This window comes from Cnephaeus nilssonii (assembly GCF_951640355.1).
Source record: "Cnephaeus nilssonii genome assembly, chromosome: 12".
Lineage (NCBI taxonomy): Eukaryota > Metazoa > Chordata > Mammalia > Chiroptera > Vespertilionidae > Cnephaeus > Cnephaeus nilssonii.
Window position 1 is genome coordinate 13,539,956 of NC_137083.1, and position 22,598 is coordinate 13,562,553.

General features: G+C 43.0%; 1 protein-coding gene across 2 annotated transcripts; it reads right to left on the bottom strand.

Moving 5' to 3' along the window:
* Positions 1 to 815: 815 nt before the first annotated feature.
* IL6 (interleukin 6) lies at positions 816 to 6,885 on the bottom strand. Of its 2 annotated transcripts, none has more exons than XM_079786462.1 (5): positions 6,668 to 6,885; positions 5,292 to 5,482; positions 4,083 to 4,196; positions 2,758 to 2,895; positions 816 to 1,397 (listed from the first exon to the last, which is right to left on the bottom strand). In XM_079786462.1, the coding sequence occupies exons 1-5, from the start codon at positions 6,702 to 6,704 to the stop codon at positions 1,233 to 1,235; spliced, it is 645 nt and encodes a 214-aa protein (XP_079642588.1). In that variant the 5' UTR covers positions 6,705 to 6,885; the 3' UTR covers positions 816 to 1,232. The 2 variants fall into 2 exon arrangements, with proteins under 2 accessions (XP_079642588.1, XP_079642589.1); XM_079786463.1 differs by lacking the exon at positions 6,668 to 6,885 and adding an exon at positions 5,658 to 5,810.
* Between the last annotated feature and the right edge of the window lie 15,713 nt (positions 6,886 to 22,598).

Sequence of the window (22,598 nt, forward strand, 5' to 3'; positions counted from 1 at the left end):
TGGAGACAGATATACATGCACTGACTATGCATTGCTCTTCTAGAAGTTCTTAGAATGTTTCTTTCTAATTCTGTTTTCCTTAAGATGAAGATTCACAAATACACAGTATTTATAATTTCCCCACCCACTGCCCAACAGTATAGGCCCCAAGAATTAAAGTGTCTTATATTTGATCATATATGTACGGTTCATTCAAAAAATGTTTATTGGGACTTCCTATAGCCTTAGGATGTAAAGTGTATATAATAGGGCCTGCCTTCTTGAGTAACCCATTTGCTGGCTGCAAAGAAAAACTCATCAATTTAAGGACATGTTACACTGTGGTAGGTGCTACAACAGACAGGTATGTGCAGGGTTTGAGGAACCCAGAGGAAGAAGGCAGAACTTCCATGTTATTGGGAAGCTTGCACACTGCTGTCTTAATCAAGCGGTTGTATCATCTCAAAGGCTTTTAATTATATCTTGAAATGTATTCGCTATATGAACATGTTCTGTGATTTTCTTTCAGTTCCCTGGGAGGCAATGTAACCTTAAGGTTAAGAAAAGGGGGCCTGAAGGTAGGTAGACCTGGATTTCAAATCTGGGCCTATGCCTTACCTTCCAGCTGGGTGACTTAGGAGAATCACTTACTCTCCCTCATCCATTAAAGAGTGTGCAAGTGCGGGATTAAATACGATGGATGCAACACATTTAGCATGGTGCCTGGCATGCGGTAGGAGTAGGTGATCAATTATCTTTCACCAGATATCACTTTTTGATTGTCACTTTTTGTGCTGTTGTTGGTGACAGAAACTCACAGAGACTTGGTTGCTGATTTTTTAAAAAGGCTTTTACTGGTATAAAAACAATTTAAACATTATATAAATACATTATAAATATTTCTTTTAAAAACATGATAAGTTAGCAATTTATTTGAGGTAAGCCTACACATTCCAAGAAATGATCTGACTCTGAAATGAAGGTATTCAAGCTGTATAACCATCTGTTATTTTTTTCAAAATGAACACACAAAGTATTTCAAGTGGCACTTCATAAAAATATAAATATCACTTGTATAAATTAACTCAATATCACATATTTAAATATAAATAAATTAAAAATAATTAAAATAGTGTCCTATTGCTCATACTTTTAGTTCTTCATAGAGAACAACATAAGTTATGTACCCAGTGGACAGCTTTCTGACCAGAGAAAGGAATGTCCATGAGTTGCAACCATTTTAGATGCCCAGGCTACATCCGGATAGCCCTTTGAGTGAACTGCAGGAAGTCCTCGAGGCTTCGCAGGATGAGGTGAATCGTCGTGGTCTTCAGCCACTCATTCTGTGCATGCATCTTCTCCAGCAGGCCGGTGTTTGTGGTTGGGTCAGGGGTGGTTTCTTCAACGGGATTCTTTATCTGAAGGGAAAGAAAGCAAGAAGAATTGTTTAAATATTGAACAAATCCTTTTCGTGGAGGGATGCTCTGGGCTGTGGGGAGATGTTCAGATTTGGGGTGAAGAAGACTAATTGGGGCCACCTACCCTGCCTTGCCCAGATAGGGTGAGGTGCTTTTCCTCCGAGTCTGCCCTTTCATAGCAACTGAGTTCTAAGCATCCCTTTGCTGCTCTGGCTCCTTTAGAGCATAAGCATCCCAAGGGCAGCCACATGGTCTCACTTGTCTCTGTTGTCTTAACCAGTGCCTGGCACATGGTTGGAATTCAATATTCAAATGAAGAACCTATAGTTAGAGGCATTTCAATGGTTCTTGAGTGGCCTCTGACACTAATATTTCCCTCCAATTTCTCTCACCCATCTATTCAGCATCTGTTGAGAGACCACTGATCTAGTGGTGTAGGAGGACTGGGAAACACCTTCCCATAGACCCACTGACAAGGGACACCTCCAGGCGTGGCCTGAGCACTACAGCAATGGCATCACCTGGAGCTTGTTAGATGCAAGTCTCAGGTCTCACCCCAGATCTGCTGAATCAAGCTCTGCATTGGAACAAGACCCCCAGGGAATTTGTGTGCACATTAACCTTTTGCACTCAGATGTCGAGTGTGACTCGACACAGTTAGCATTAGAATAAAGGAATCGAGAAAAAAGCAAGCGAGTGCAAAGGGTTAAAGTGGGAGATGCCCGGATTTAGGCAAAAGGCAGGATTAGTACCCATAGGCTTCTCCACAGGGACTTTTCATTGAGCTCTGTTTGGCTCATCTATACACTGTGCCATCAAGTCTCCATCATGTGGCAGTTGAATGGCCAGCTGGTAGTACCAAAGACCTGTACCTGTTCTTCCAGTCTTTAGCCAATTCTCTATGTTAACTCTTTTTGCAAAAAGTTGGAAAAAGGAGTTGCTACCATAATGATAAGAATGTCTCTTGGCGATACTTAAAATATTAAAATAATTTTTGTGCTCTCTGTTCTTTGTGATTATGGATCACTGAGCAGGGTTGTATGTGCTTCCTTCTGCCTCTACAGATACTTTTTTTTTTCTTATTTCTTAAGCTATTAGAAGTTGATGTCAAAATCTACCTAACTTAACATAGTTTCAAATATAGTTATTGATATCCTTTGCAGAAGAGATCTAACATTCCCACCTCCCCTCCCAACATACACACATAAAAACAGTTCTAACTATCAGGAAATACTTCTCAGTTCCTTTCTTTTACATGCAACCATGTCTTCTGAATTGGCTTTACATTCCCAAATTGTCTGGGCTGCTTTCTTTGAGACTGTATTGGCCACACCAAGTGAGGAGACGAGGCAACACTCACCTTTTGCCTCAGGATCTTGACCAGGGCTTTGGTTCTCATCTGCATGGCCTTGGCATGTTCCTCATATGTATTCTGGAGGTACTCAAGGTATACCTGAAACTCCAGAAGACCGGTGGTGAGTCTTATCAAGCAGGTCTCCTAAGAGGAAAGATGGTGGGAAAATTGGTTATTGCCAGGAAGATATAATGAATTTTAAAAGTTAAAATTGCTATAATTTGCTCAGCTGGCATAGTTCAGTGGTTGAGCATCAACCTATGAATCAGGAGGTCATGGTTCGATTCCTGGTTAGGACACATGCCCAGGTTGTAGGCTTGATCCCCAGGGTGGGGTGTGCAGGAGGCAGCCAGTCAATGATTCTTTCTTATCATTGATATTTCTATCTCTCTCTCCCTCTCCCTTCCTCTCTGAAATCAATAAAAATGTATTTTTTAAAAATAAAATAAAATGTTTAAAACAAAATTGCTATAATTTAACAACTTTTCCCTCTAACCATTCCCACCCCTCACTTCCACCCCTGGGAACTTCCCATACTTCTTAGGCATCATGCTTAAAGACATCAGACAGCATCAGCTGCCCTATTTTAAGTATCTGGACCAGGCGTCCTCAAACTACGGCCCGCGGGCCATATGCGGGTGTTTTTGTCGTTTTGTTTTTTTACTTCAAAATTAAGATATGTGCAGTGTGCATAGGAATTTGTTCATAGTATTTTTTAAACTATAGTCCGGCCCTCCAACGGTCTGAGGGACAGTGAACTGGCCCCCTGTTTAAAAAGTTTGAGGACCCCTGATCTGGACAATCAGAAACACCACTTAATTTTACTCAAAGCCCAGTGGATGCTAGAATGTGGCAAGGGGGTCCTTCTCTATACTCCCTTTAATGCTCTTCCCTCTGGCTGCACTCCTGCCCTTGTCAATGTTGGGCTAAAACCTTTTCTGGAATAATCAGAAGTCAGCACAGGTTATCTCACTGCCTAGAAGGAGAAAGGTGTAGAGAATAACCTCAGCAGGGAGGACAACACTAAGGGCAGCCAAGGAGGAGAAAGGTCACCGAACCACCACCTCATACAGGATCAACCAGCTAAACCTGCTGGGGTTTCTAACATATGACCACTGTGAAAATCCCAAGGGAGGTTGGCTATCTCTGACCATGCCATTCAAAAATAAGTTGCCTTTACAAAGATTTCTGTTGGCCTCCTCATGAAATTTACACAATATTCTTTGCATCTATCACCTTCTTTGTTGCCTGCCTGGTCTATGTGTACACAGACCCTGCATACAAGGTGGAGAACTCAGGAATAGCTAACAGTGAATATGATGTGTGGGTACCTGATTGAATCCAGAATGGAAGCATCCATCTTTTCTGGCCAGTTTTGGAAGGTTCAGGTTGTTTTCTGTCAGTGCCTCCTTGCTGTTTTTACACGATTCATGGTTGTCACACATCTGGGAAGAAATACCAAAATTGTTATCATATAAGTGCCCCTAACACAAACACCACTAGAGGGCCTAGTCATGTTCCACCATGGCCAGGAAGTTCTCGTAAGAAAAATGAAGTCAGAACCCATTAGCATCTAGGCAAGCAAATCTAGTGGAGGATGAGCACAGCTGGGTTCAATTCCAGGCTCACTTGTGACTTCAGGCTTGCCTCACTGTCCTGAGTCTCAGTGTCCCTCTCTCCACATTGGGGATAATGAAGCACCTCCTCATAAGTTTGTTGTGAGGATGAGACATAATAATTATAAAAAGTACCTGGCACATACTACATATTTAATACATTTTGAAAATAATTACGTGAAGATCATTTGAACCATGGAATGTTTCAGTTGAAAGAACCTGTGAGATCATCTAGTCCTATCCCACAGTTTTACAGGTGGAGCCCAGAGGTGGTAGGAAATTTGCCCAAGATCACAAAGCTGGTTCAGCAAAACCAGAGGAGATTTTGGGTGCCCAAATCCCCTTTTCTGTGTTCTTTTCTTTCTACAAAACAGAGTCAAACTACCCTGCATTTAAAGCTTAGGAGCTGCTTTAACCTACCTATAATTTTGCCACTTTGGTGGGCTATCGAGTTTGCAGTATGTAAGTTGGAATGACTTTGAGGAATTCCTAACCACCACACTTGTATAACTTAAAAGTACTGTGACTATCCTGAAAAACTGAACATTCATTCCAGGTGCCACTTTTCTAATCCTCCCAAAGTCCAACAGACACAAAAAAAGATCAACAGACCTTATTTTTTGGTTAGGGAAAAGGGAGTCCTAAGAAACAGTGACTCTCAGCTCATGTCAAGTATGGAGTGGGGAATGGGCCAGGGCACACGGATTCCAGCCCCATTCTGTATTTTCCAGGAGGGAAAGGGGTTCCCTGAGACCAGCAGCAGAGGAGAAATCCATAAGACAGTCTGCTTCTTTGACCTCAAATCTAAACTTCCCCAGAAGAACCCATCAGAGACCTCCCAATGCAGGAACCCTGTCCCCATCCAGGGGCAAGGAGAGGCATGCCCAGACAGGCCTTCCATCACCCTCCATTGAGCTTACCCACCTTATTTTTCATGTCAGAGATTTCGAGGAGGATGGACTTAATGAGTTTTTCAATTTGTTCTGAAGAGGTGAGTGGAGGTCTATTTGAGGCGGTGTCATCTTTAGAATCTTCTTCCCGAGGAACCGGGGTAGGGAAAGCAGTAGCCATCACCAGGAGCAGCCCCAGGGAGAAGGCCACTGGACTGAAGGTGTCTGTGCCGGAGGGAAGGGAGAGCAGCAGTGAGCAGCCTGCACAGCTGGGGAAGCTGTGCCTCTGGCTGCTGGCTGCTGGCTGCCCGCCAGCCCTCACAGCGCACACCCTCTCTCTCACCCAGGCACGGCCTCCGGCCTCCGGGCAGTTCCCAGGCTAGGGATTTCCTTCACTTACTTGTGGAGAGGGAGTTCATAGCTGTCTCCTAGAGGGAGATGGAGCTCTCTTTTCTTCCTGGTGGGCTCGAGGACAGAATGAGCCTCAGACATCCTCAGCCTCATATTTATTGAGGGTTGAGACTCTAATATTGAGACTCATGGGAAAATCCCACATTTGATAAATCTTTGTTGAAGGGTGGGGGTGGGGCCAGGGTGGGTGGGGCTGATTGGAAACCTTATTAAGATTGTGCAATGTGACGTTCTTTAGCATCATAGGAATCATAATCAGAGGGAAATGCGCCGCTTAGGTCATTACCAAGGAGCCCTAGAAGCAAGATCACTCTTCCTCTACTTTTTTTTTTTTTTTTTTTTTTTAGTGACTCAGCACTTAGGCATGTGTTGAGAAGGAAAGTAAAGCTAAAGTCATCTACAAAGTTTTAGAGGGTTTGAAGAAGCTAAGGCTGACTATGACTTTTAAAAAAAACTTTAATTACCAGATTAACAGGCTAAGATTTAGTTTTCCAGTTTTTTTTACATTTGTAAAAACTAAGAGGTTCTGAGTTTCCTCAGCCCACCACAGCCCACCAGCCTGACAACGCTCTGAGCCATCGGCAGTACTTTTCTTTCCTGGCCCTTGCCATGACCAGCTGTTGCAGAAATACCTGCCTGCCCCCAAATCTTGTGCAGTTAACCCCCAGGAGTCTCCAGGTGCAGTGTGTGGAGCCTACAAAAACGACTCTGTTGCCACCATTTATAAGTTTCCTCCTCACCTGCTCCAACTCACTTTGGCCTGGTCAGCTACAGCCCTGCTCTCTCCCTAGTGGCCCCTTAGAACCCGGCTGGTGAAGACTTTGATCTCTGTGCCAAGGGGGTTGTCTTGGGCTGCTGTGCTGTCCTGCTGCTGGCAGTGGGGTGATCCCACTCCCGCAGAGGAGCCCCAAGGAGCCTGGGTGGGTGCTGGGTCTGCTGGAGCCCTCAAGTTAGTGACACCCACTTGGTTCAGGAAAAAGTGGGGCAAATACTACTCACCTCTTTGATGGGATGTCAAAGGAGTACCTTGTGGCATTTTCTGGAGCTTGTGTTCATAGCTTCCTCCTGCTGTTTTACTTGATTTGAGTCCACAGGCGGCTGGGAAGCAATCAAACACAGGCTCCGCTCTAGGCTCTGATCACGGTTCTCCTCTAGTGCCCCAGCCTTTCTCATTGGCCGAGCTTGACCAGGCTCCCTCAGCCCTTACAATGACGATGTCTCTTGCAGGAAAGTCCTTGGTCTCATGCAAATAGGCTCATGACCAGGCCGTCCCACCGGTCTCCCAGACACCCAGATAGCTCAGATGATTGGCTCCAGGCTGAAACTAGGACCCTCATTGAGCACACACACAAAAACACACACACAAAAACCCTCAAATTTATTTACAAAACAAGCGTTATCACGAAATTGGCTTCTTTGCTTTGCAAAGAGGATCGCGCCTGGATTGCTAAGACAAGGAACTCTGCTATGGTATTAAAAATATGCATCGATTTACTGAGTTTTGTTTTGTGCACAACACTACAGGACCCACCTGTTGGAGAAAGTGAGGTCATCCATTCTTTCACTGACTTTCTACAGAGAGGCAGTCCTGCCGTGGCGGCAGCAGTGGTATTAGTTCGAAAATGAAAATGGGAGAGGATGGTTAAATGGTTTCCTTTTTAGTGCTCTTAGGTCTTGAGCAATTCAGACACCCCCAGCTGAGTCCTCACTCCTGCACTGAAGGAAGCCACCCGTCCTGGCTCCCCTGTGATGCATGTGACAGGTCTCTTGTGTGGGATTGTCTTTTTCCTCACCTGTTTTTTTAGAAAATGTGATTCAGTAAATTTCAAACACTTAGTGACTCGACAACAACATACAGATTTTTCTTTTCAATTAAAAGTTTTGAAAATAGGAAGTACATGTGCATGATAAAATATTCAAATAAGACATCAGAGTATATAAGGAAAAGCAAGTCTCCTTCCTTTCCAGCTTCTCTCTTCCCAGAGGCAGTTCCTGGTCCACAGAATTTTCAACTAAATCCTCTGCTACCCTAATCTGGGTGAGGCTCTCTGAGCTACTCAGGTACTCACCTCTGTATTTTCATTATTGGTTTGTATATTATGTACACACAGTCGTACACTGTACTTTCCTCTTGTTTGGGTGTCACCTAGGCAATGCTCTAGGGGAGGGCACACAGGCTCGAGCCCCACTGGGGGGGCCTGCAGGAGGCAGCCAATCAATGATTCTCTCTCATCATTGATGTTTCTATCTCTCTTTCCCTCTCCCTCTCTGAAATCAATAAAAATATAAAAAAACAAAACAAAAATAAATAAAATAAAATTGGGGGAATAACAATTCTTCCCACATTACTGTTGTGCAGACTGAATGAGACGAAGTGTTTAAAATCCCTGGTGCGCAGTAATCCCTCAGTAAACACTGGCTCTTTGCAACATTCCTGGCTCTGGGTCTCTGCCTGGGAGAACTCCTCCAGCTGAGCTCTGCGGTGTCTTGCCAGTGAGGAAACTATGTATGAGCCAGACCACTGTGTCAGCCACCAGCCGGTCACCCAGTCATTTTCCCTCTGAAGAAATAAGGTTCTATGTTTTGTTGAAAATACCTTATGACAAAAGTGGAAAATGAAAGAAAAAAAGTGATTTCCCCTCTCTTTTTTAAAAAGGAACATTAGGATCCCAAACCTGGTTTCCTAATTTATTTATTAAATATATGTTTTTATTGATTTTTTTAGAGAGGTATATATAGAGAGAAACATCATCAATCAGCTGCCTCCTGCACGCCCCGACGGGATCGAGCCCATAACCCAGGCATGTGCACTGACCAGGAATCAAACCCAGTGGCCTCTTGGTTCCTGGGTCGATATTCAACCACTGAGCTGCACCAGCCAGGCTGTTTCCCAGTTTAAATAATGAGCCCAGCTTGCGTCTTATGCTGCACGCCATTTCCAAGGCTTTCCACAGAGTGTTTTTATGACAGAAGCCTGCAGCCTTCCCTGTCCATGGTCATTTTCATTCAAAATCCTGAGAGTGGCCCTTGGGGGGCAAGGGAGCCAGACCTAATCCCAGGTCTGTGCTCTTGGCATCCAGGAAAGGTGCAGCTGTGTGGGGCTGGGAACACACACATGGTGGGTGGGAGGCTGGGGAACACTGTCTTCCACCTTGCATACCCTAGATCCTAGGTCTTTATCTTGCTTGTGGGAGAAATGATCTCTCCTGTGCTCCTAAGTGTTAATGCAACATCCATAGCTCCACCATGGTAGCCTCCTTTCTCTGGATGTCAATGGATTTTCCACTCAGAGAGCTCATCCCTCATATTTTAATATGTACAAATGACCAGGAAAGATGGTGCTGTTAGCATTTACTAACTAATAACCTCAATGGCTGGATTTGAAAAGACTGCCAGCTGAGACCAAAAGACGCAGGACAAATGAGAATGTGTGGGGAGGAAGAAGGGAAACCAAGATAGCTTTGCTTCTTGACCACTGTGTCTAGGGCTGGCTGGTCCTGCCTATGCCCTCGAAATTATTGTCCATGACTGCTTTCCTACATGTTGGTGGAGTCCAGTTCAGAGCATCCATCAATGCATTCGAGTTGAAGGGGGAAAAGTAGCTTGCATTTGGTCTTAAGCTCTCAGGAGGTGTTTCCCACATTTCAGTTAAAATGTGGCATTGGGCTCTTTGTCTTTATTACGGGGGATGGGCCTATGATTTAGCAGGAGGGGGTATCCCAAGAAAAAAAGGAGAAGTCACTGGGCAATAGGGAACTTGCAGTTGCTGTCAGATGTGGTTTTACTTGTCACTAAGTCATAAGAAGTTTGTAACTGAAACAGTGGGTTATTTGACAGCTTCTTCTGGGGCTGCAACTCCCAGAGCAGATACCAGGACGGTAAGGCTCTGGGAAATGTCTCTGCTTTGGGAAAAGCAGTGGCATTACCTGGAGAGAAAATATTCGGGACATGTGTTATGTCTACTTGGAAAAGGCTGCCTGATATTGGAGGGCAGCCAGGCCTGGAGACCAAAACTCTGGACAGTTCTAAGCAGGGCCCATCTCAGTCCTGGCCCCCACAACCTCAGCTCTGATGTCCACTTGTAGCTCCTGGTGACTTCTTGGTCTGGCCTCAGCTTTGCTGAGAGTGAAGGTCTCCCAGGGCCAGGGAGGGGCACATCTGCTCTGCCGGATTTCTCATTCAGAACTGTGCGGGCAGGTCAACTGTTCTGTGCCTTCATTGTTTTGCTATGTGCTCAGTTACCTTCCCCTCAGGAGGTGGGAAGTCCCAGGCATCTTGGGAGGGAAGTGGCTTCTCCTGGGGCAACAATGTACACTCCCTTTGCCGTGGGGACCACACCCCTCCCCGTGTCCCCTTTCCCTTGGATTTCAGGCTTGGAAGAGAGTTCCCAGACCTCTAGAGCTTAATAAGCCAGCTGCTCTGAAGCTGGTTTGGTGATGAGAACTTGCATTGCTGACCCTGGAGGAGTTTCATTGGCCCTGCACCCCAGGGCGGGGAGGTCCCTTAGGCTGAGTTTCAGTGCTCTATTTCTTCTCTGTCTGTGGAGTACACACCTTCTCTGTTGGTGGCTGCTGGTTCTGCTTTACAATTAGGAAACATCAACTTGTCAGCAAAGAACACAGAGTTAAGTTATCCTCACAAGTCATTTGAGCCATCTTCGGTTTCTCCAAAGGTCGCAGCTCTCTCGTGTTGGGTGTCATAGGCAGAAACTAAGCATGCAAATGCATTCACTAGTTCCTTCTACTCTTTTCTCTCAAAATTAAACTACTAAGAACCCACTTGAAAGCATCACATATAATGGTAAGACCAGGGGATTCTGCTGGCCAACTTATGACGTACTTCACCTCCCTTCCCTGCCCTTTGGCTACTATTTATTAAAAAAAAAAAGAAAAAAAAAAGAGTGTCTTAGTCTTTCTGAACTAAGCCTCATGTGTGTTCTCCTTAGCAAGCTGGATCCATGAAGGTAGGAAAAGTTTCTCTAGTCCTCATGGTGGAATAATATCCATGAGATGCTTTGGACATGTTGAGCACACTGTAATTCGGAGACAATGGGGTTTATTATTCCTGAAGAAAAGTTCTCCTGGATTGATTAAAAATATTACAGAAGAATTCAGATCCAGGTAAGCAAGTCAAAGAATCAGAGGTGATTTCTTCCTGGTCTTGAGTTCTGTGTATGGGTGTGGGTATGTGCAGCACAGAGCTGAGTCCTTGACCTACAGATCATAGTCAGGGCTCCAAGGGATGCTGCCCTCACTGTGTAAGGGAGGTCTTAGAAGCCTATGTTCACAGGAAGCTTGACTGATGGTCTGCCATGACTTTGGTCTGCCAGGCTTGTGGTTTCTCCTATGCTGTGGGATCTCCACCATTGTGTGTATCTGAGCAGCACTATTGTGTCCCCCAAGGGCTCTGTGGTATGATGGCCCTATATCATCCATCCTGGAGCACATGCACTACTTCTCTGTGGATGAGAGGTACTGACAGGAGTAAAGGCACACTTGATACACTAGTCAGCTTGGCAAATGACCAGGATGCAGGGAAATGGTTTCCTCCACTCTGGCATTTGATATTCTCTTTTGATGATCTTAACTTTTTAAAAAAGTCTTTATTGTTCAGATTATTACAAATGTCCCTTTTTCTTCCCCCCCATTGGCCCCCTCCACCAGGTTCCCGGCTCGCCCTATTGTCTGTGTCCATAGGTAGTGCATATATGCATATAAGATCTTTGTTTAATCTCTTCCCGCCCCCTCACCCCCTTCCTCTGAGAATCATGAGTCTGTTCCATTTCCATGCCTCTGATTGTATTTTATTCACCAGTTTATTCTGTTCATTAGACTTCTTATTTGCTTATTTTGATTTTTAGATTCAATTGTTGATAGGTATGTATTTGTTGCCATTTTGTTGCTCATATTTTTTTTATCTTTTTCTTTTCTTCTTCTTCCTCTTCTTAAAGAATACCCTTCAACATATCAATATATAAAGAGGTAATATGCAAATTAGGCCAGGACACTGTAATGGGACGACCAGACAGGAGGAGGTTGCGTGCGCAGGTGAGGCCTGGAGTGGACACAGGCGGGGGAGGGAAGCCCTAGAGCAGACACAGGCAGGGGGGCAGGAGAGGCCTGGGGAGCCAGTCAGGCGTGGGTCCCAGCCGCCCGTGGGGGCAGTCCGGCCTGACTCCCACAGTGGCCTGTGGGGTGCCTCCTCACACTGCGGGAGGCGGGGCACCTCCTTGCGTGATTTCAATTGCACGCTGGACCTCTAGTTTCATATAATACTGGCTTGGTGGTGATGAACTCCTTTAGCTTTTCCTTGTCTGTGAAGCTCTTTATCTGACTTTCCATTCTAAATGATAGCTTTGCTAGGTAGAATAATCGTGGTTGGAGGTCCTTGCTATTCATCACTTTGAATATTTCTTGCCACTCCCTTCTGGCCTGAATATTTTCTGTTGAGAAATCATCTGACAGTCATATGGGCATTCCCTTGTAGGTAACTAACTTCTTTTATCTTGCTGCTTTTAAGATTCTCTCTTTGTCTTTAGCCCTTGGCATTTTAGTTATGATGTGTCTTGGTGTGGTCCTCTTTGGGTTCCTCTTGTTTGGGATTCTGTGCTTCCTGGATGTGTAAGTCTATTTCTTTCACCAGGTAGGGGAAGTTTTCTGTCATTATTTCTTCAAATAGGTTTTCATTATCTTGCTCTCTTTCTTCTTCTGGCATCCCGTAATGCGAATATTGGTATGCTTAAAGTTTTCCCAGAGGCTCTTTACACTATCTTCATACTTTTGGATTCTTATTTCTTTTTGCTCTTCTGGTTGGGTGTTCTTTGCTTCCTCACATTTCAAATCATTGATTTGATTCTCAGAATCCTCTACTCTACTGTTGAATCCCTGTATATTATTCTTTAATTCAGTCAGTGTATGCTTAATTTCTGACTGGTCCTTTTCCATTTTTTTTTTGAGGTTTCTAGCATATTCTTAAGTAACTTTATAACTGAGGTTTTGAACTCTATATCCAGTTTGCTTTCTTCCATCTTTCATTTGTGACATGTTTCTTTGTGTCCACATTTGTTTCTATGTATTGGGTAGAGCTGCTATGTCTCCTTGAGTTGGTAAAGTGGCCTTGTGTAGTAGGTGTCCTACATTGCCCAGTGGCTCCCCAGTTACCTGAGCTGGGAGCTGTAGGTACACCCCTTTGTGAGCTGTGAGCACAGTCTTGTAGTTGAGACTTTGTTGCTGTTGGTGTCACTGGAAGGAATTGACCTCCAGGCCAATTGGCTGTGAGGACCAGCTGTGACTACAGTGGGAGAGCTACTGTCCTAGGTGTGGGCAAACTCATTAGTCAACAGAGCCAAATATCAACAGTACAACAATTGAAATTTCTTTTGAGAGTCGAAAACCGACTTCTGTGCATGGGCCACGAAGTTTCAATCGCATTGTACGTGTGTGCCTGCACGTGGTATTTTGTGGAAGAGCCACACTCAAGGGGCCAAAGAGCCGCATGTGGCTTGCGAGTCACAGTTTGCCGATCACTGTCCTAGGGGAACTTCTGGCCCTTAGATTTCATAACCACAGTATGGTTTTTCTTCTGAGATATTTTGAGTTATTGAGAATTGACATGTTGGATCAAGCAGGTATTTATTGAATGCCAGGTGCTAGGCTAGATGCTTTACACACATTAATTCATTTAAATCCTACTCTATGGAAGTGGCCATTATTAGCTTCACTTATGGATGAAGAAACTGAACCTCAGAGAGGTTAAATGATTTACTTAAGATCATACAGGGTCCCAGAACCATGAAGAAGCTGGCAGGTGTTGGGAGGAGAGGTAAAATGTTCCTCTTCCTTCCTCTCTCTCTAGAGAGATGGTGGATAGGTTAGGCATAGGGTTGCCAGATAAAATAAAAGATACCCAGATAAATTTCAGATATACAACAAATAATTTTTAGTATAAGCATATGCCAAATATTGCATGGGACATACTTATGCTAAAAATGTATTCCTTGCTCAGCTGAAATTAAAATTTAACTGGGCATCTTGTATTTTTATTGGTTATATCTAATAACCCTTGTCTTGGACCAGATTATGGGGGTGGTTCTGAAAGCTAGTCAGAAGTGAAGGGAATAGGGAGCCGAGGAAGATGGTTTGAGAAGGGCAGTGACATGATAAAAGTGTCAATCTGAGTGAGGAAAAGAAGACCCTAGGGGATTGGAGGGGGAAGTGGGCTAGGAAGCTATGGAGCAACTATCTTAGCAGAAGAGCAGAATGGAGCTCAGGCAGAGGTATGAGGGGGCTGGCTGGTTCAGGCTCAAGAGAGCAACTGTGCTCATGCTTGTCAACTTTGTACTGGGTGATTCCTATTGGTAGCTTCATTTTAGACAAGGTGGGAGTGTTTATACCATGGAAATTGGCAAATGCTACAAACCAGGGCTCCTGAAAGCTAGTCTTCCAGCACACCAGTGGATCCAAGGGAGCAAAGGGATAATTTGAAGGTAAAAATCAATGCAATCCAGAGCTTGGTTATTATTTGGATACTATTTAGGGATTGTAGGAAAAAACATGTATCAAAAGCATTATTTGATCTTACCTTTCAAAGGCAATTGGCCATAAATCCTTGAAAAAATATTTTTATTGATTTCAGAGAGGAAGAAAGAGGGGGGGGGGGGCGAGAGAGAAACATTAATGATGAGAGAGAATCATTGATTGCTGCTTCTTGCACACCCCACACTGGGGACTGAGCCTGCAACCCGGGCATGTGTCCCAACCAGGAATCGAACTGCAACCTCCTGGTTCATAGGTTGACACTCAACTACTGAGCCATGCTGGCCGGGCCAGCCATAAATCATTTTAGGAAAAGAAATTGTTCTGGCCAAAGCATGCTGCTCCTATGTCTCAAAATGAAGGCTGTCAATACATGCATAACCCATGGACACAGATAGTAGTGCAGTCGGCCTGGGGGTGGTGGTATTCAGGTGCAGGGTTGGGGGAGGTCAATGAAGGGGGGGTGGTGGAAAGGGGACATCTGTAATACTTTCAACAATAAAGATAAATTGTTTAAAAATGAAGGCTGCTATCTGTAAAAACAAGTAGGCACAGGCTATCAGCTGAGTTTGGGAGAGTCAGAATGTATCTAGGGCAGAATTTGTGATTTACAGAATTAGAAGCCCTTCAGTTTTCCCAATCAGATACTGGCTAATACCTTGGTGGATAGGGCAGAGGCTGAGCCCAGCTCTTGAGCCATGGCCCAGTTAGGGATAGAAGAGTGGTCATAATGAAAGAATTAGACACAGCAAAGCAGAGAATTAGAACACCACAGGCCTAGAGATTTCTGCCTTGTCACTGTCCCATCCCAACCAGAGCTGATGAATTAAGTCTAGCTTTGAGGCCCTTAGCAATCAGGATGAACCCTGAAGTATTTATTATTCATAAGGTCCCCAAAGGATGCTTCTTAGGTCATACATTTAGCTCTTAACTGTACCAGAATTCACAAGGAATCACTTCTCCTACTGTTATTCTTGGCACTGAGTCTTATTGTACTGCATCCTCTTTCTGACTCAGCCCTGCTACGTTCTGTTGCACACATCTAGGATGTTGCATTAAAGACAAACTAACAGTACCCGTCTGATGACAGGAACCTGCTTGATACTTGACTATGCCATAGCCAAACTTCAGAATATTGAGTAAAATATAAAACTCCCTGACAGAAACTTGGATCAGTTACATGGCACAGCTCCCAGGCAGATCACATGAGGCTCTAGGCTACAATTATTTTTTCCTCTTTAAAGGATATAAATCTTTTCATATCAGTTTCAGTGCAGGGTAGAATGATCTCTTTCGGATGTCACGACATCTCTCTGTTCGGAACTTTCATCAAGACTCTCAGACCGTGCCTGCACCCTCCGGGAAGCCTGCCCTGACCCATTTCCGGGAACAGTGAAAGCTCTCCTCCCGGCTGACCTACGTACGGCATCATGTGCCGAAGTAATCGCTTTCCAGGCAGTGGCGTGCGGCACTGGCTTTGGAGCCAAACGGCCTGGATTCAAATCTCTATTCTGTAACCTACAAGCTGGGTCCACTAAGAAATTACTGACCATCGAGATTGATTTTTCTCATTTGTAAAACGGGAGGTAACAATTGTGCCTCACATCATACAGCTGTTAGAACCTATGTAAAGTGCTTAGCACCCTGCCTGGCAGATAGGAGAAACATTCATATTGCTCTCTCTTCAACTGACTGAGTTTCCAGAGGGCTTTATCTTTCCATGTGAGTGAATAGCAAGGTTTTGAGCACTTCCTGGGAGGTCAGGGCTGCTGAGTGAATGAAAGGTGGGGTTTTCTTTCAACTGATTTGTGGAAAGTTATCCTGAGTTTGGAAAGAAAAAATAGTTTAATTCATAAATTTATTTTTGTATGTATGTTTTTGAAAAGCCATATAAAATATTAAGCTCACTTGATTTTCAAATTAGAAACAAAGACTGTAATACTTAATTCAACAATTAAAAATATATATGTATGCATACTTATTCCATATTGCAGGCAGTACAGTTTACCAAAAGAAACATAGAGATCAGAGACAGATTTTCTGCGTGTATGACTTTGGGTTGAGCTTCAATCCCCTGTGCCTGAGTTTCCTCATTTGTAAATTTCGGCAGAGAAAACTTCCCTTCTGGGGGTGGTTGTGAGAATTAAATGAAGTCATACCCATAAAGCACACTTATTGGTATATTTCATGTGCTAAATTATAAGAAGCTGCTTTTTTGTTTGTTTGTTATATTAGACAGACGTGGGGCAAGGGAAAAGAAGGGAAATAGAAAAGAATCAAAGTAGGCAAGAATCAAGGTAGTTAAAAATAGAAATGGCTACAAAAATAAAGACAACTAAAGTGGTTTACAGATTTAACTTTGTTTTAAAAGATTATCCTTTTTTTTCCCCCCATGGGTACACAATTCAAGAGGAACCAAAGGGTACTCAGTGAAAATGAAATCATTGCCACTCTGCCTGAGCCAAACAGTTTAGCTCTTTGAGAGCAAATGCTTCTACTGTTTTTTTTTTTCTTTTCTTTTTCTTGTGATTCTTCCTAGAAATACTCCATACATCGATTAGCAAAATATTCACATTTCCCATGACTTAATTTTATTCTTCCACCTAAGTGTTACAATTTCACTGTTGCACGCCTTGCTTTCTTTTTGAATGAGTTGTAACAATCATTCCTTTTCAGGAGATTCAGGGCTCTCTCCTTCCTCTTAGCCCTTGTGTTCCATTTATTTAACCAGTCCCCCATTGATGGAATTTTAGGTTGTTTCCAATTTGTTGTTATTACAGATAATGCTATGATGAATAATACTGTCCATGCGTGATTTCACACATGTGAGTATATTAATGGAATAGTTTCCTAGAAATGGAATTAAGTACTCAAAGGATATGGGCTATTTCGATACAGCTATATAGAGGCTGTGGCAGTTTAATGCTTCCTGTGGCAAGGTGTGAGAGAATATGTGTTCCAACTCTCATCAGGAATGACACTCTCAGTCTTAACCTTTGCCAGACTGACGAGGGAAAACATATCTCAGTGTAGTTTTAATTTGTATCGCTTAGTATAAGTAAGACAGAGCATCTGGCCAAATATTTGAAAATCATTTTTATTTTATTTTCATCGAACTAACTATGTTCATATCCTTTATCTGATTTTCTGTTGGTTATTAATCCTTTTCATATTGAGTTGAAGGAGCTCTTGATAAATTCCAAAAGGGAAACTTTAGTTTTTCCCATGTATTTTTAATTTATCATTCATCTTTCTATTACTTTATAGTGTTATATGTTTTTTGTTTGTTTGTTTGTTTTTGTTTTTGTTTTTTGCTACGCAGTAGGTTTAGATGTATATGAAGCAGACTTTATATTCCTTCTTTTATGGCTCTGGGTTTTGTGACATACTTTAAAAAGGCTTGTCTCTTCTGATATCATAAGAATATTCTAAGTTTCCCTCAAGCATCTTTAAATAATAGGTTTTAGAAGTTTTGAGCAAATACAGGCTATGCTTGTCACATGACTAAATGAACTATTTGTGTCCACACCCTGATATAAATACATGTTCACAGAAAAAATGTAGGTCTCTCTGGAAGGTTAAATAAGCACTACTTTTCTCTCCCCCCACCCCACCACCCCCATTTGTACTTTTAGTTGTTTTCTGCATTGATCATATATTGCTTTGATGCTCAGAAAGATATTAATTAAATAAAATTTTGATTTTACCCTCTTTAACCTTCTTTTAAGATATCACTTGATTCCTGGATCTGTCGGAATGCTAGTAATGCTGCCTATTTTGCTTTGGAAACAGTTTGTTTGGCTTCCACTCTGAACAGCTTTGGCCCAGTCCTAGTAACTTCCTTATTGCTAAATCCAGTGGAAGCCTTTTAGTCCTAATCTTACTTTCTTTCCCTCTGGCAAATTTGAAGCTTTTGACCACGCCTCCCAGCTTGGCCTCAGTGCCTTTCTCCCTGCGTTCCTCACTCCTTCCTCCTTCCGGCTGCTTCCCTGTCTGATCCCTGAGATTGGCAGGGCTCCTTGTGCGACAGGTGCTCTAAGTACTTTGCAGATATTACCTCATTTAGTCCTTACTACAATTTTCTAAGGGCCTTATGATATCAACTGTATTTTTCAGAGGAGAAAACGGAGAATTTAAAAGTTAAGTAATAAGCCCGAGAGCAGCCAGCTGGGAAAAGGGTGGAGCCAAGACTGGAACCCAGGGACTCTACTTTCTTTCCACTCCTTAAATTGCTATCTTAAGAGTTTGCTAACTGGCCCAGGCCCCCTTTCTCTGTGCCTTCTATGGCCAGCTCATACTTGTGTGGAGTTACTTACCCTTTCTCTTCCACACAAATGATTCCCAAGTTTATGTTGTGGCTCTAGTCTCTCCCCTGTATTCTGGAAAGCCAATTTAGACATTTTCAGTGTTCAGTGGGTATTTCCACTTAGGTCGCTCACAGACACCTTAAATTCAGCATTCCAGTATCTCCTAAGGTTGTACCTCTTGAAAGATGGTGTGTGTGTGTGTGTGTGTGTGTGTGTGTGTGTGTGTGTGTTATTTTTTCATGAGCCTGGTGCAAAAGGCTGGCAAATGAGAACAGTTATTCTAAATCTGAGGTAGTGCTTTTATTTAATTAAGTTAGATTCAATTTGTCAGCACCTATTGTAGGCCTTGGCTCCACCCTCAATGAACTTTCAATGATTCAGCTTCATTTCCATGTCCTTGGTGTTTTAAGGCCAAGAAATACTTTGGGAAGATTGGTTGCTTCTCCCCCACAACCTAAAGTAATTTGCTTATCCTGATGGGAACTTCCATTCATTTCCTAAAAGTGAACAGGGCTTCCTATCATGGAATAAATAGCACTGAAGGCCTAGATCCGTTCAAATCTCCTGAGAGTTGGGTCCAATCCATTGCAATTAGTAATCACAGAGAACTCAAGGTAAGGCATTGGCTTTAAAAACAGTTACATTCCAGCCAAAAGAGGAAACTTCAATCAGAAGAGGAATCTTCTAGCTGGAAGATTGGTTTTCATGCCTTTGCAATTGATAATAATTACTAGAGAAAAGGCATTACCAATTCCAGTTCTCTAGGGCTGAGTTTTTCTTTCCATATCTTTATCAACGTAAAAACTTATGAAAGTAATACATACTGACTATAACTATATTGAGACTGCCAGCCCCTTGAGATGAGCACTGTTAACAGCTGCCATTGCCTTACACGCCCTGCCACAGCTCATGTGAATGGGTATAAACAGGCACCATAATAACACATACAGGGCTGTGTTATTTATTTATTTTTAAAGTAATGAAATCATATGATGCATATTACTCTGCAACTTTTTTCCCCTCACTTAACTCTATGCCATGAATACCCCATCAAGGTCAGTTAACATAGCTTTTCACCGAATATATCTATGCTTTATTTGACCAGTTTCCTCTCAATGAACATCCAGGTTGTTTTCAGTTTTCTACCTCTACAGGCAAGGCTGTAGGAGACAGCCTCGTACATCCACTCTTACATAATGAAGCATTTATTTCTAACGAGTCCTGAAAGTAAGATTGTCGTGCTACAGGGTTGGCTGGTTTCTAAAACTACATTAAAATATGTGCAGGGTACAGGAAAAGGGAATTGATGTACTTCTTTCTGCTAGGTACTACGGTAGGTACTTTCCATTAGTTGTTTAGTTTCATCTTGGTCTGCTGCCCCTAGTTTTGCCTCAGTCCTTCCTCTACATAAATAACCTCGAGCATGTCACTTCTTTGCTTAGAAGCCCTGCATGGTTCCCATCTCCTTCAGAATTAAGGCCAAGCTACTTACATGCCCCACAAGGCCTTCCATAGTTTGGTCTCCTCTATCTCTTCAGTCTCTCTTTGCCCCTTTTGCACTCACTTTGCATTCCAGCACTCATGAACTATTTATGATTATCTACCTTACCAGGCCACTGCAACCCTCTGGGCCTTTGCTCTGCCTCCATCTCTGTTCTGATGGTCCTTCCTTACGTCTTCCCCTGGATCTCCTCTCATGCATCAGTTAGCACTCAGTCAAGCTCTGACTCTTTCAGAATGCTTTTTGCAGGCTGATGTGAATTAGTGAGGCTAGATCATGCCCTAGTAACTTACAACCCACAAATCTCAGCGGCTTAACACAAGTTTATTCTTTGGTCAGTCTGCTTTATGTCTGGGTCATTCTCATGGGCAGCTCCCCACAGTGACTTCCTTGAAGGAGCTAATGGAGGCTTCACCATCCTGTAATTGTACCATCCAGAAGTCTTGGCTTCTCTGGTCGATGTGGCACGAGAAGAGAGTATTGAGAGTATCATGCTGGCAGTTACATGTTTTAGCCCAGAGGTGACCATGTTATTCCCATTCTCATCCCACTGGCAAGTTGTGTTACACTACCTAACTACTAGGGGGCAGAAGTGTAACCCTCTTATTAGGCTGGAAGGAAAGGAGACTTGGACATAGGTGAATGCTAGAAGCCTCTACTACAGGTGAGATGTCACCACTCTCCATATGTCTTTTGGAATTATTTCGTGGTTTATGTGTGTCTTCCTATGAGAGTGGGTACTTCTGGCAAGTAGAAGACTTTCTCTTGTTCATTTTACATTTCTGGCACATAGAACATAGCCAAGAAAGACTTGTTGAATAAATTCACTCATACAAATCAATAATCTACATTTATAGACAGGGCACTAAATAAAGTTCAGAGAGATCAATTAACTCACTTATAATCACACAACTAGGAGACAGCAAAACCAGACTCAAACTTAAGTCTGTTAGATTCCAAAACTCATGCTTTTAGGAGAGATTCTGCAAGTTGATTTGGAGGTCTGATTGGGGACAATAAGCTGTTCACCCATGGGGCATGAATTCAATCTTAGAGACATAAGAATCCTAATAGCTTCTTTATAACACCAAGTCTGAGATGCCCAGGAGTATATCTACCAGGAGACCTCCCTTTTGTTCGGGGAGGGTGCTGATAAGTTAAGTAGACCTTTATGACCCAAGATTCTCTCAGGGATGGACTTAAAATGAAACAAAGCAAGAAAAACCAGTCCTCAGCCAAACCGAGCATTCCTCTGTTCTCAACACATTTGAATTTGATAAAACCCCTCCTTTCATACAACTGTACTACAGAGTGCTCTAGAAATGGGGTTTGAAATTGAGTTTGAGCACCAGCTCTGCTACATCCCCACTCCGTCACTGGACCTCTGGTCCTCCCTTTCCTTATCCTATAAACTAACACTGATGTAAGAATACTAACCTCACTGTAATTTTGAGTAGACCACAAAGTGCTAAATTTTGTGCTACATTGACTCAAATTTCCAATAGAACTTCAGGTAAGTACCCTACTGTACCAGGGCTCTCCAGAGAAATAGAACCAATAGGATTGGCTCACCTGACTATGGAGGCTGAGAAATTTCAAGATCTGCAGTCAGCAAGCTGGAGACCCAGGAAAACCAGTGATGTAGTTCCAGTTCAAGTCCAAAGGCTTTGGAACCAGGATGGCCTGTTATATAGTCTGAAGGCAGGAGTTCAATGTTCCAGCTCTAGCTTTCAGGCCGAGAGATAATCCATGTGTCTCTCTCACATCAATGTTTCGAGAAAGAAAATTTTGCCTTAGTTTTTGTTGTTGTATTCAAGTCTTCAATAGGTTGGATGAGGCCCACCCACAGGGGTAGAGGGGAGGACTACCTACTTTACTTAGTCTAATTAAAATGCTAATCTCATCCAGAAACACCCTCACAGACACACCCAAGAATAATATTTAACAGAGATCTGAGTTTGGCCAGCTTGGCTCAGTGGTTGACAATTGAGCTATGAACCGGTACAGCACTGTTCAATTTCTGGTCAGGACTTGATTCCTGGTCTGGGGCGAGTAGGAGGCAACCAATCAATGATTCTCTCTCATCATTGATGTTTCTATCTCTCTCTCCCTTTCCCCTCCTCTCTGAAATCAATCAAAAAACAAACATCTGAGCACCCCATGGGTCAATCAAGTTTATATATAAAATTAACCATCATGCTTAACCTTCCTTGTATGCCTTTATAGTGTATACTATTTGCTAATCTACAAAACTCTTATGCTTGCATTCCTTTTATGTTGTTGCTATTTTGAGTTGTTAAAAAAACATTAAAAGACAAAATACTGGAAGTGAAGTAATTTCATCTCCTAAAATATTTGTAAATGAAAATTATTTGCTCTCCTGACTGGTGCAGCTCAGTGGTTAGAGGGTTGGCCCACCTACTGAAGGGTCTCGGATTCATTCTGGGTCAAGGGCAGGTTCAATCCCAGGCCCAGTTGGGGAGTGTGTGGGAGGTAACCAATCCATGTGCTTCACATCAATGTGTCTTTCTCTCTCTCTCTCTCCCCCTCTCTCCCTTCCTTCCACTCTCTCTCAAAATCAATGGAAA

What these genes read in the sequence shown, in the direction of transcription:
- IL6 (XM_079786462.1), bottom strand. Translation starts at nt 6,704, where the DNA reads ATGCCACAAGGTACTCCTTTGACATCCCATCAAAGAG. An exon ending in TCTCTGACATGAAAAATAAG is followed by an intron (nt 4,197 to 5,291) that starts GTGGGTAAGCTC and finishes ATTTCTTCCCAG; the next exon opens with ATGTGTGACAACCATGAATC. An exon ending in TCAAGATCCTGAGGCAAAAG is followed by an intron (nt 1,398 to 2,757) that starts GTGAGTGTTGCC and finishes CTTTCCCTTCAG; the next exon opens with ATAAAGAATCCCGTTGAAGA.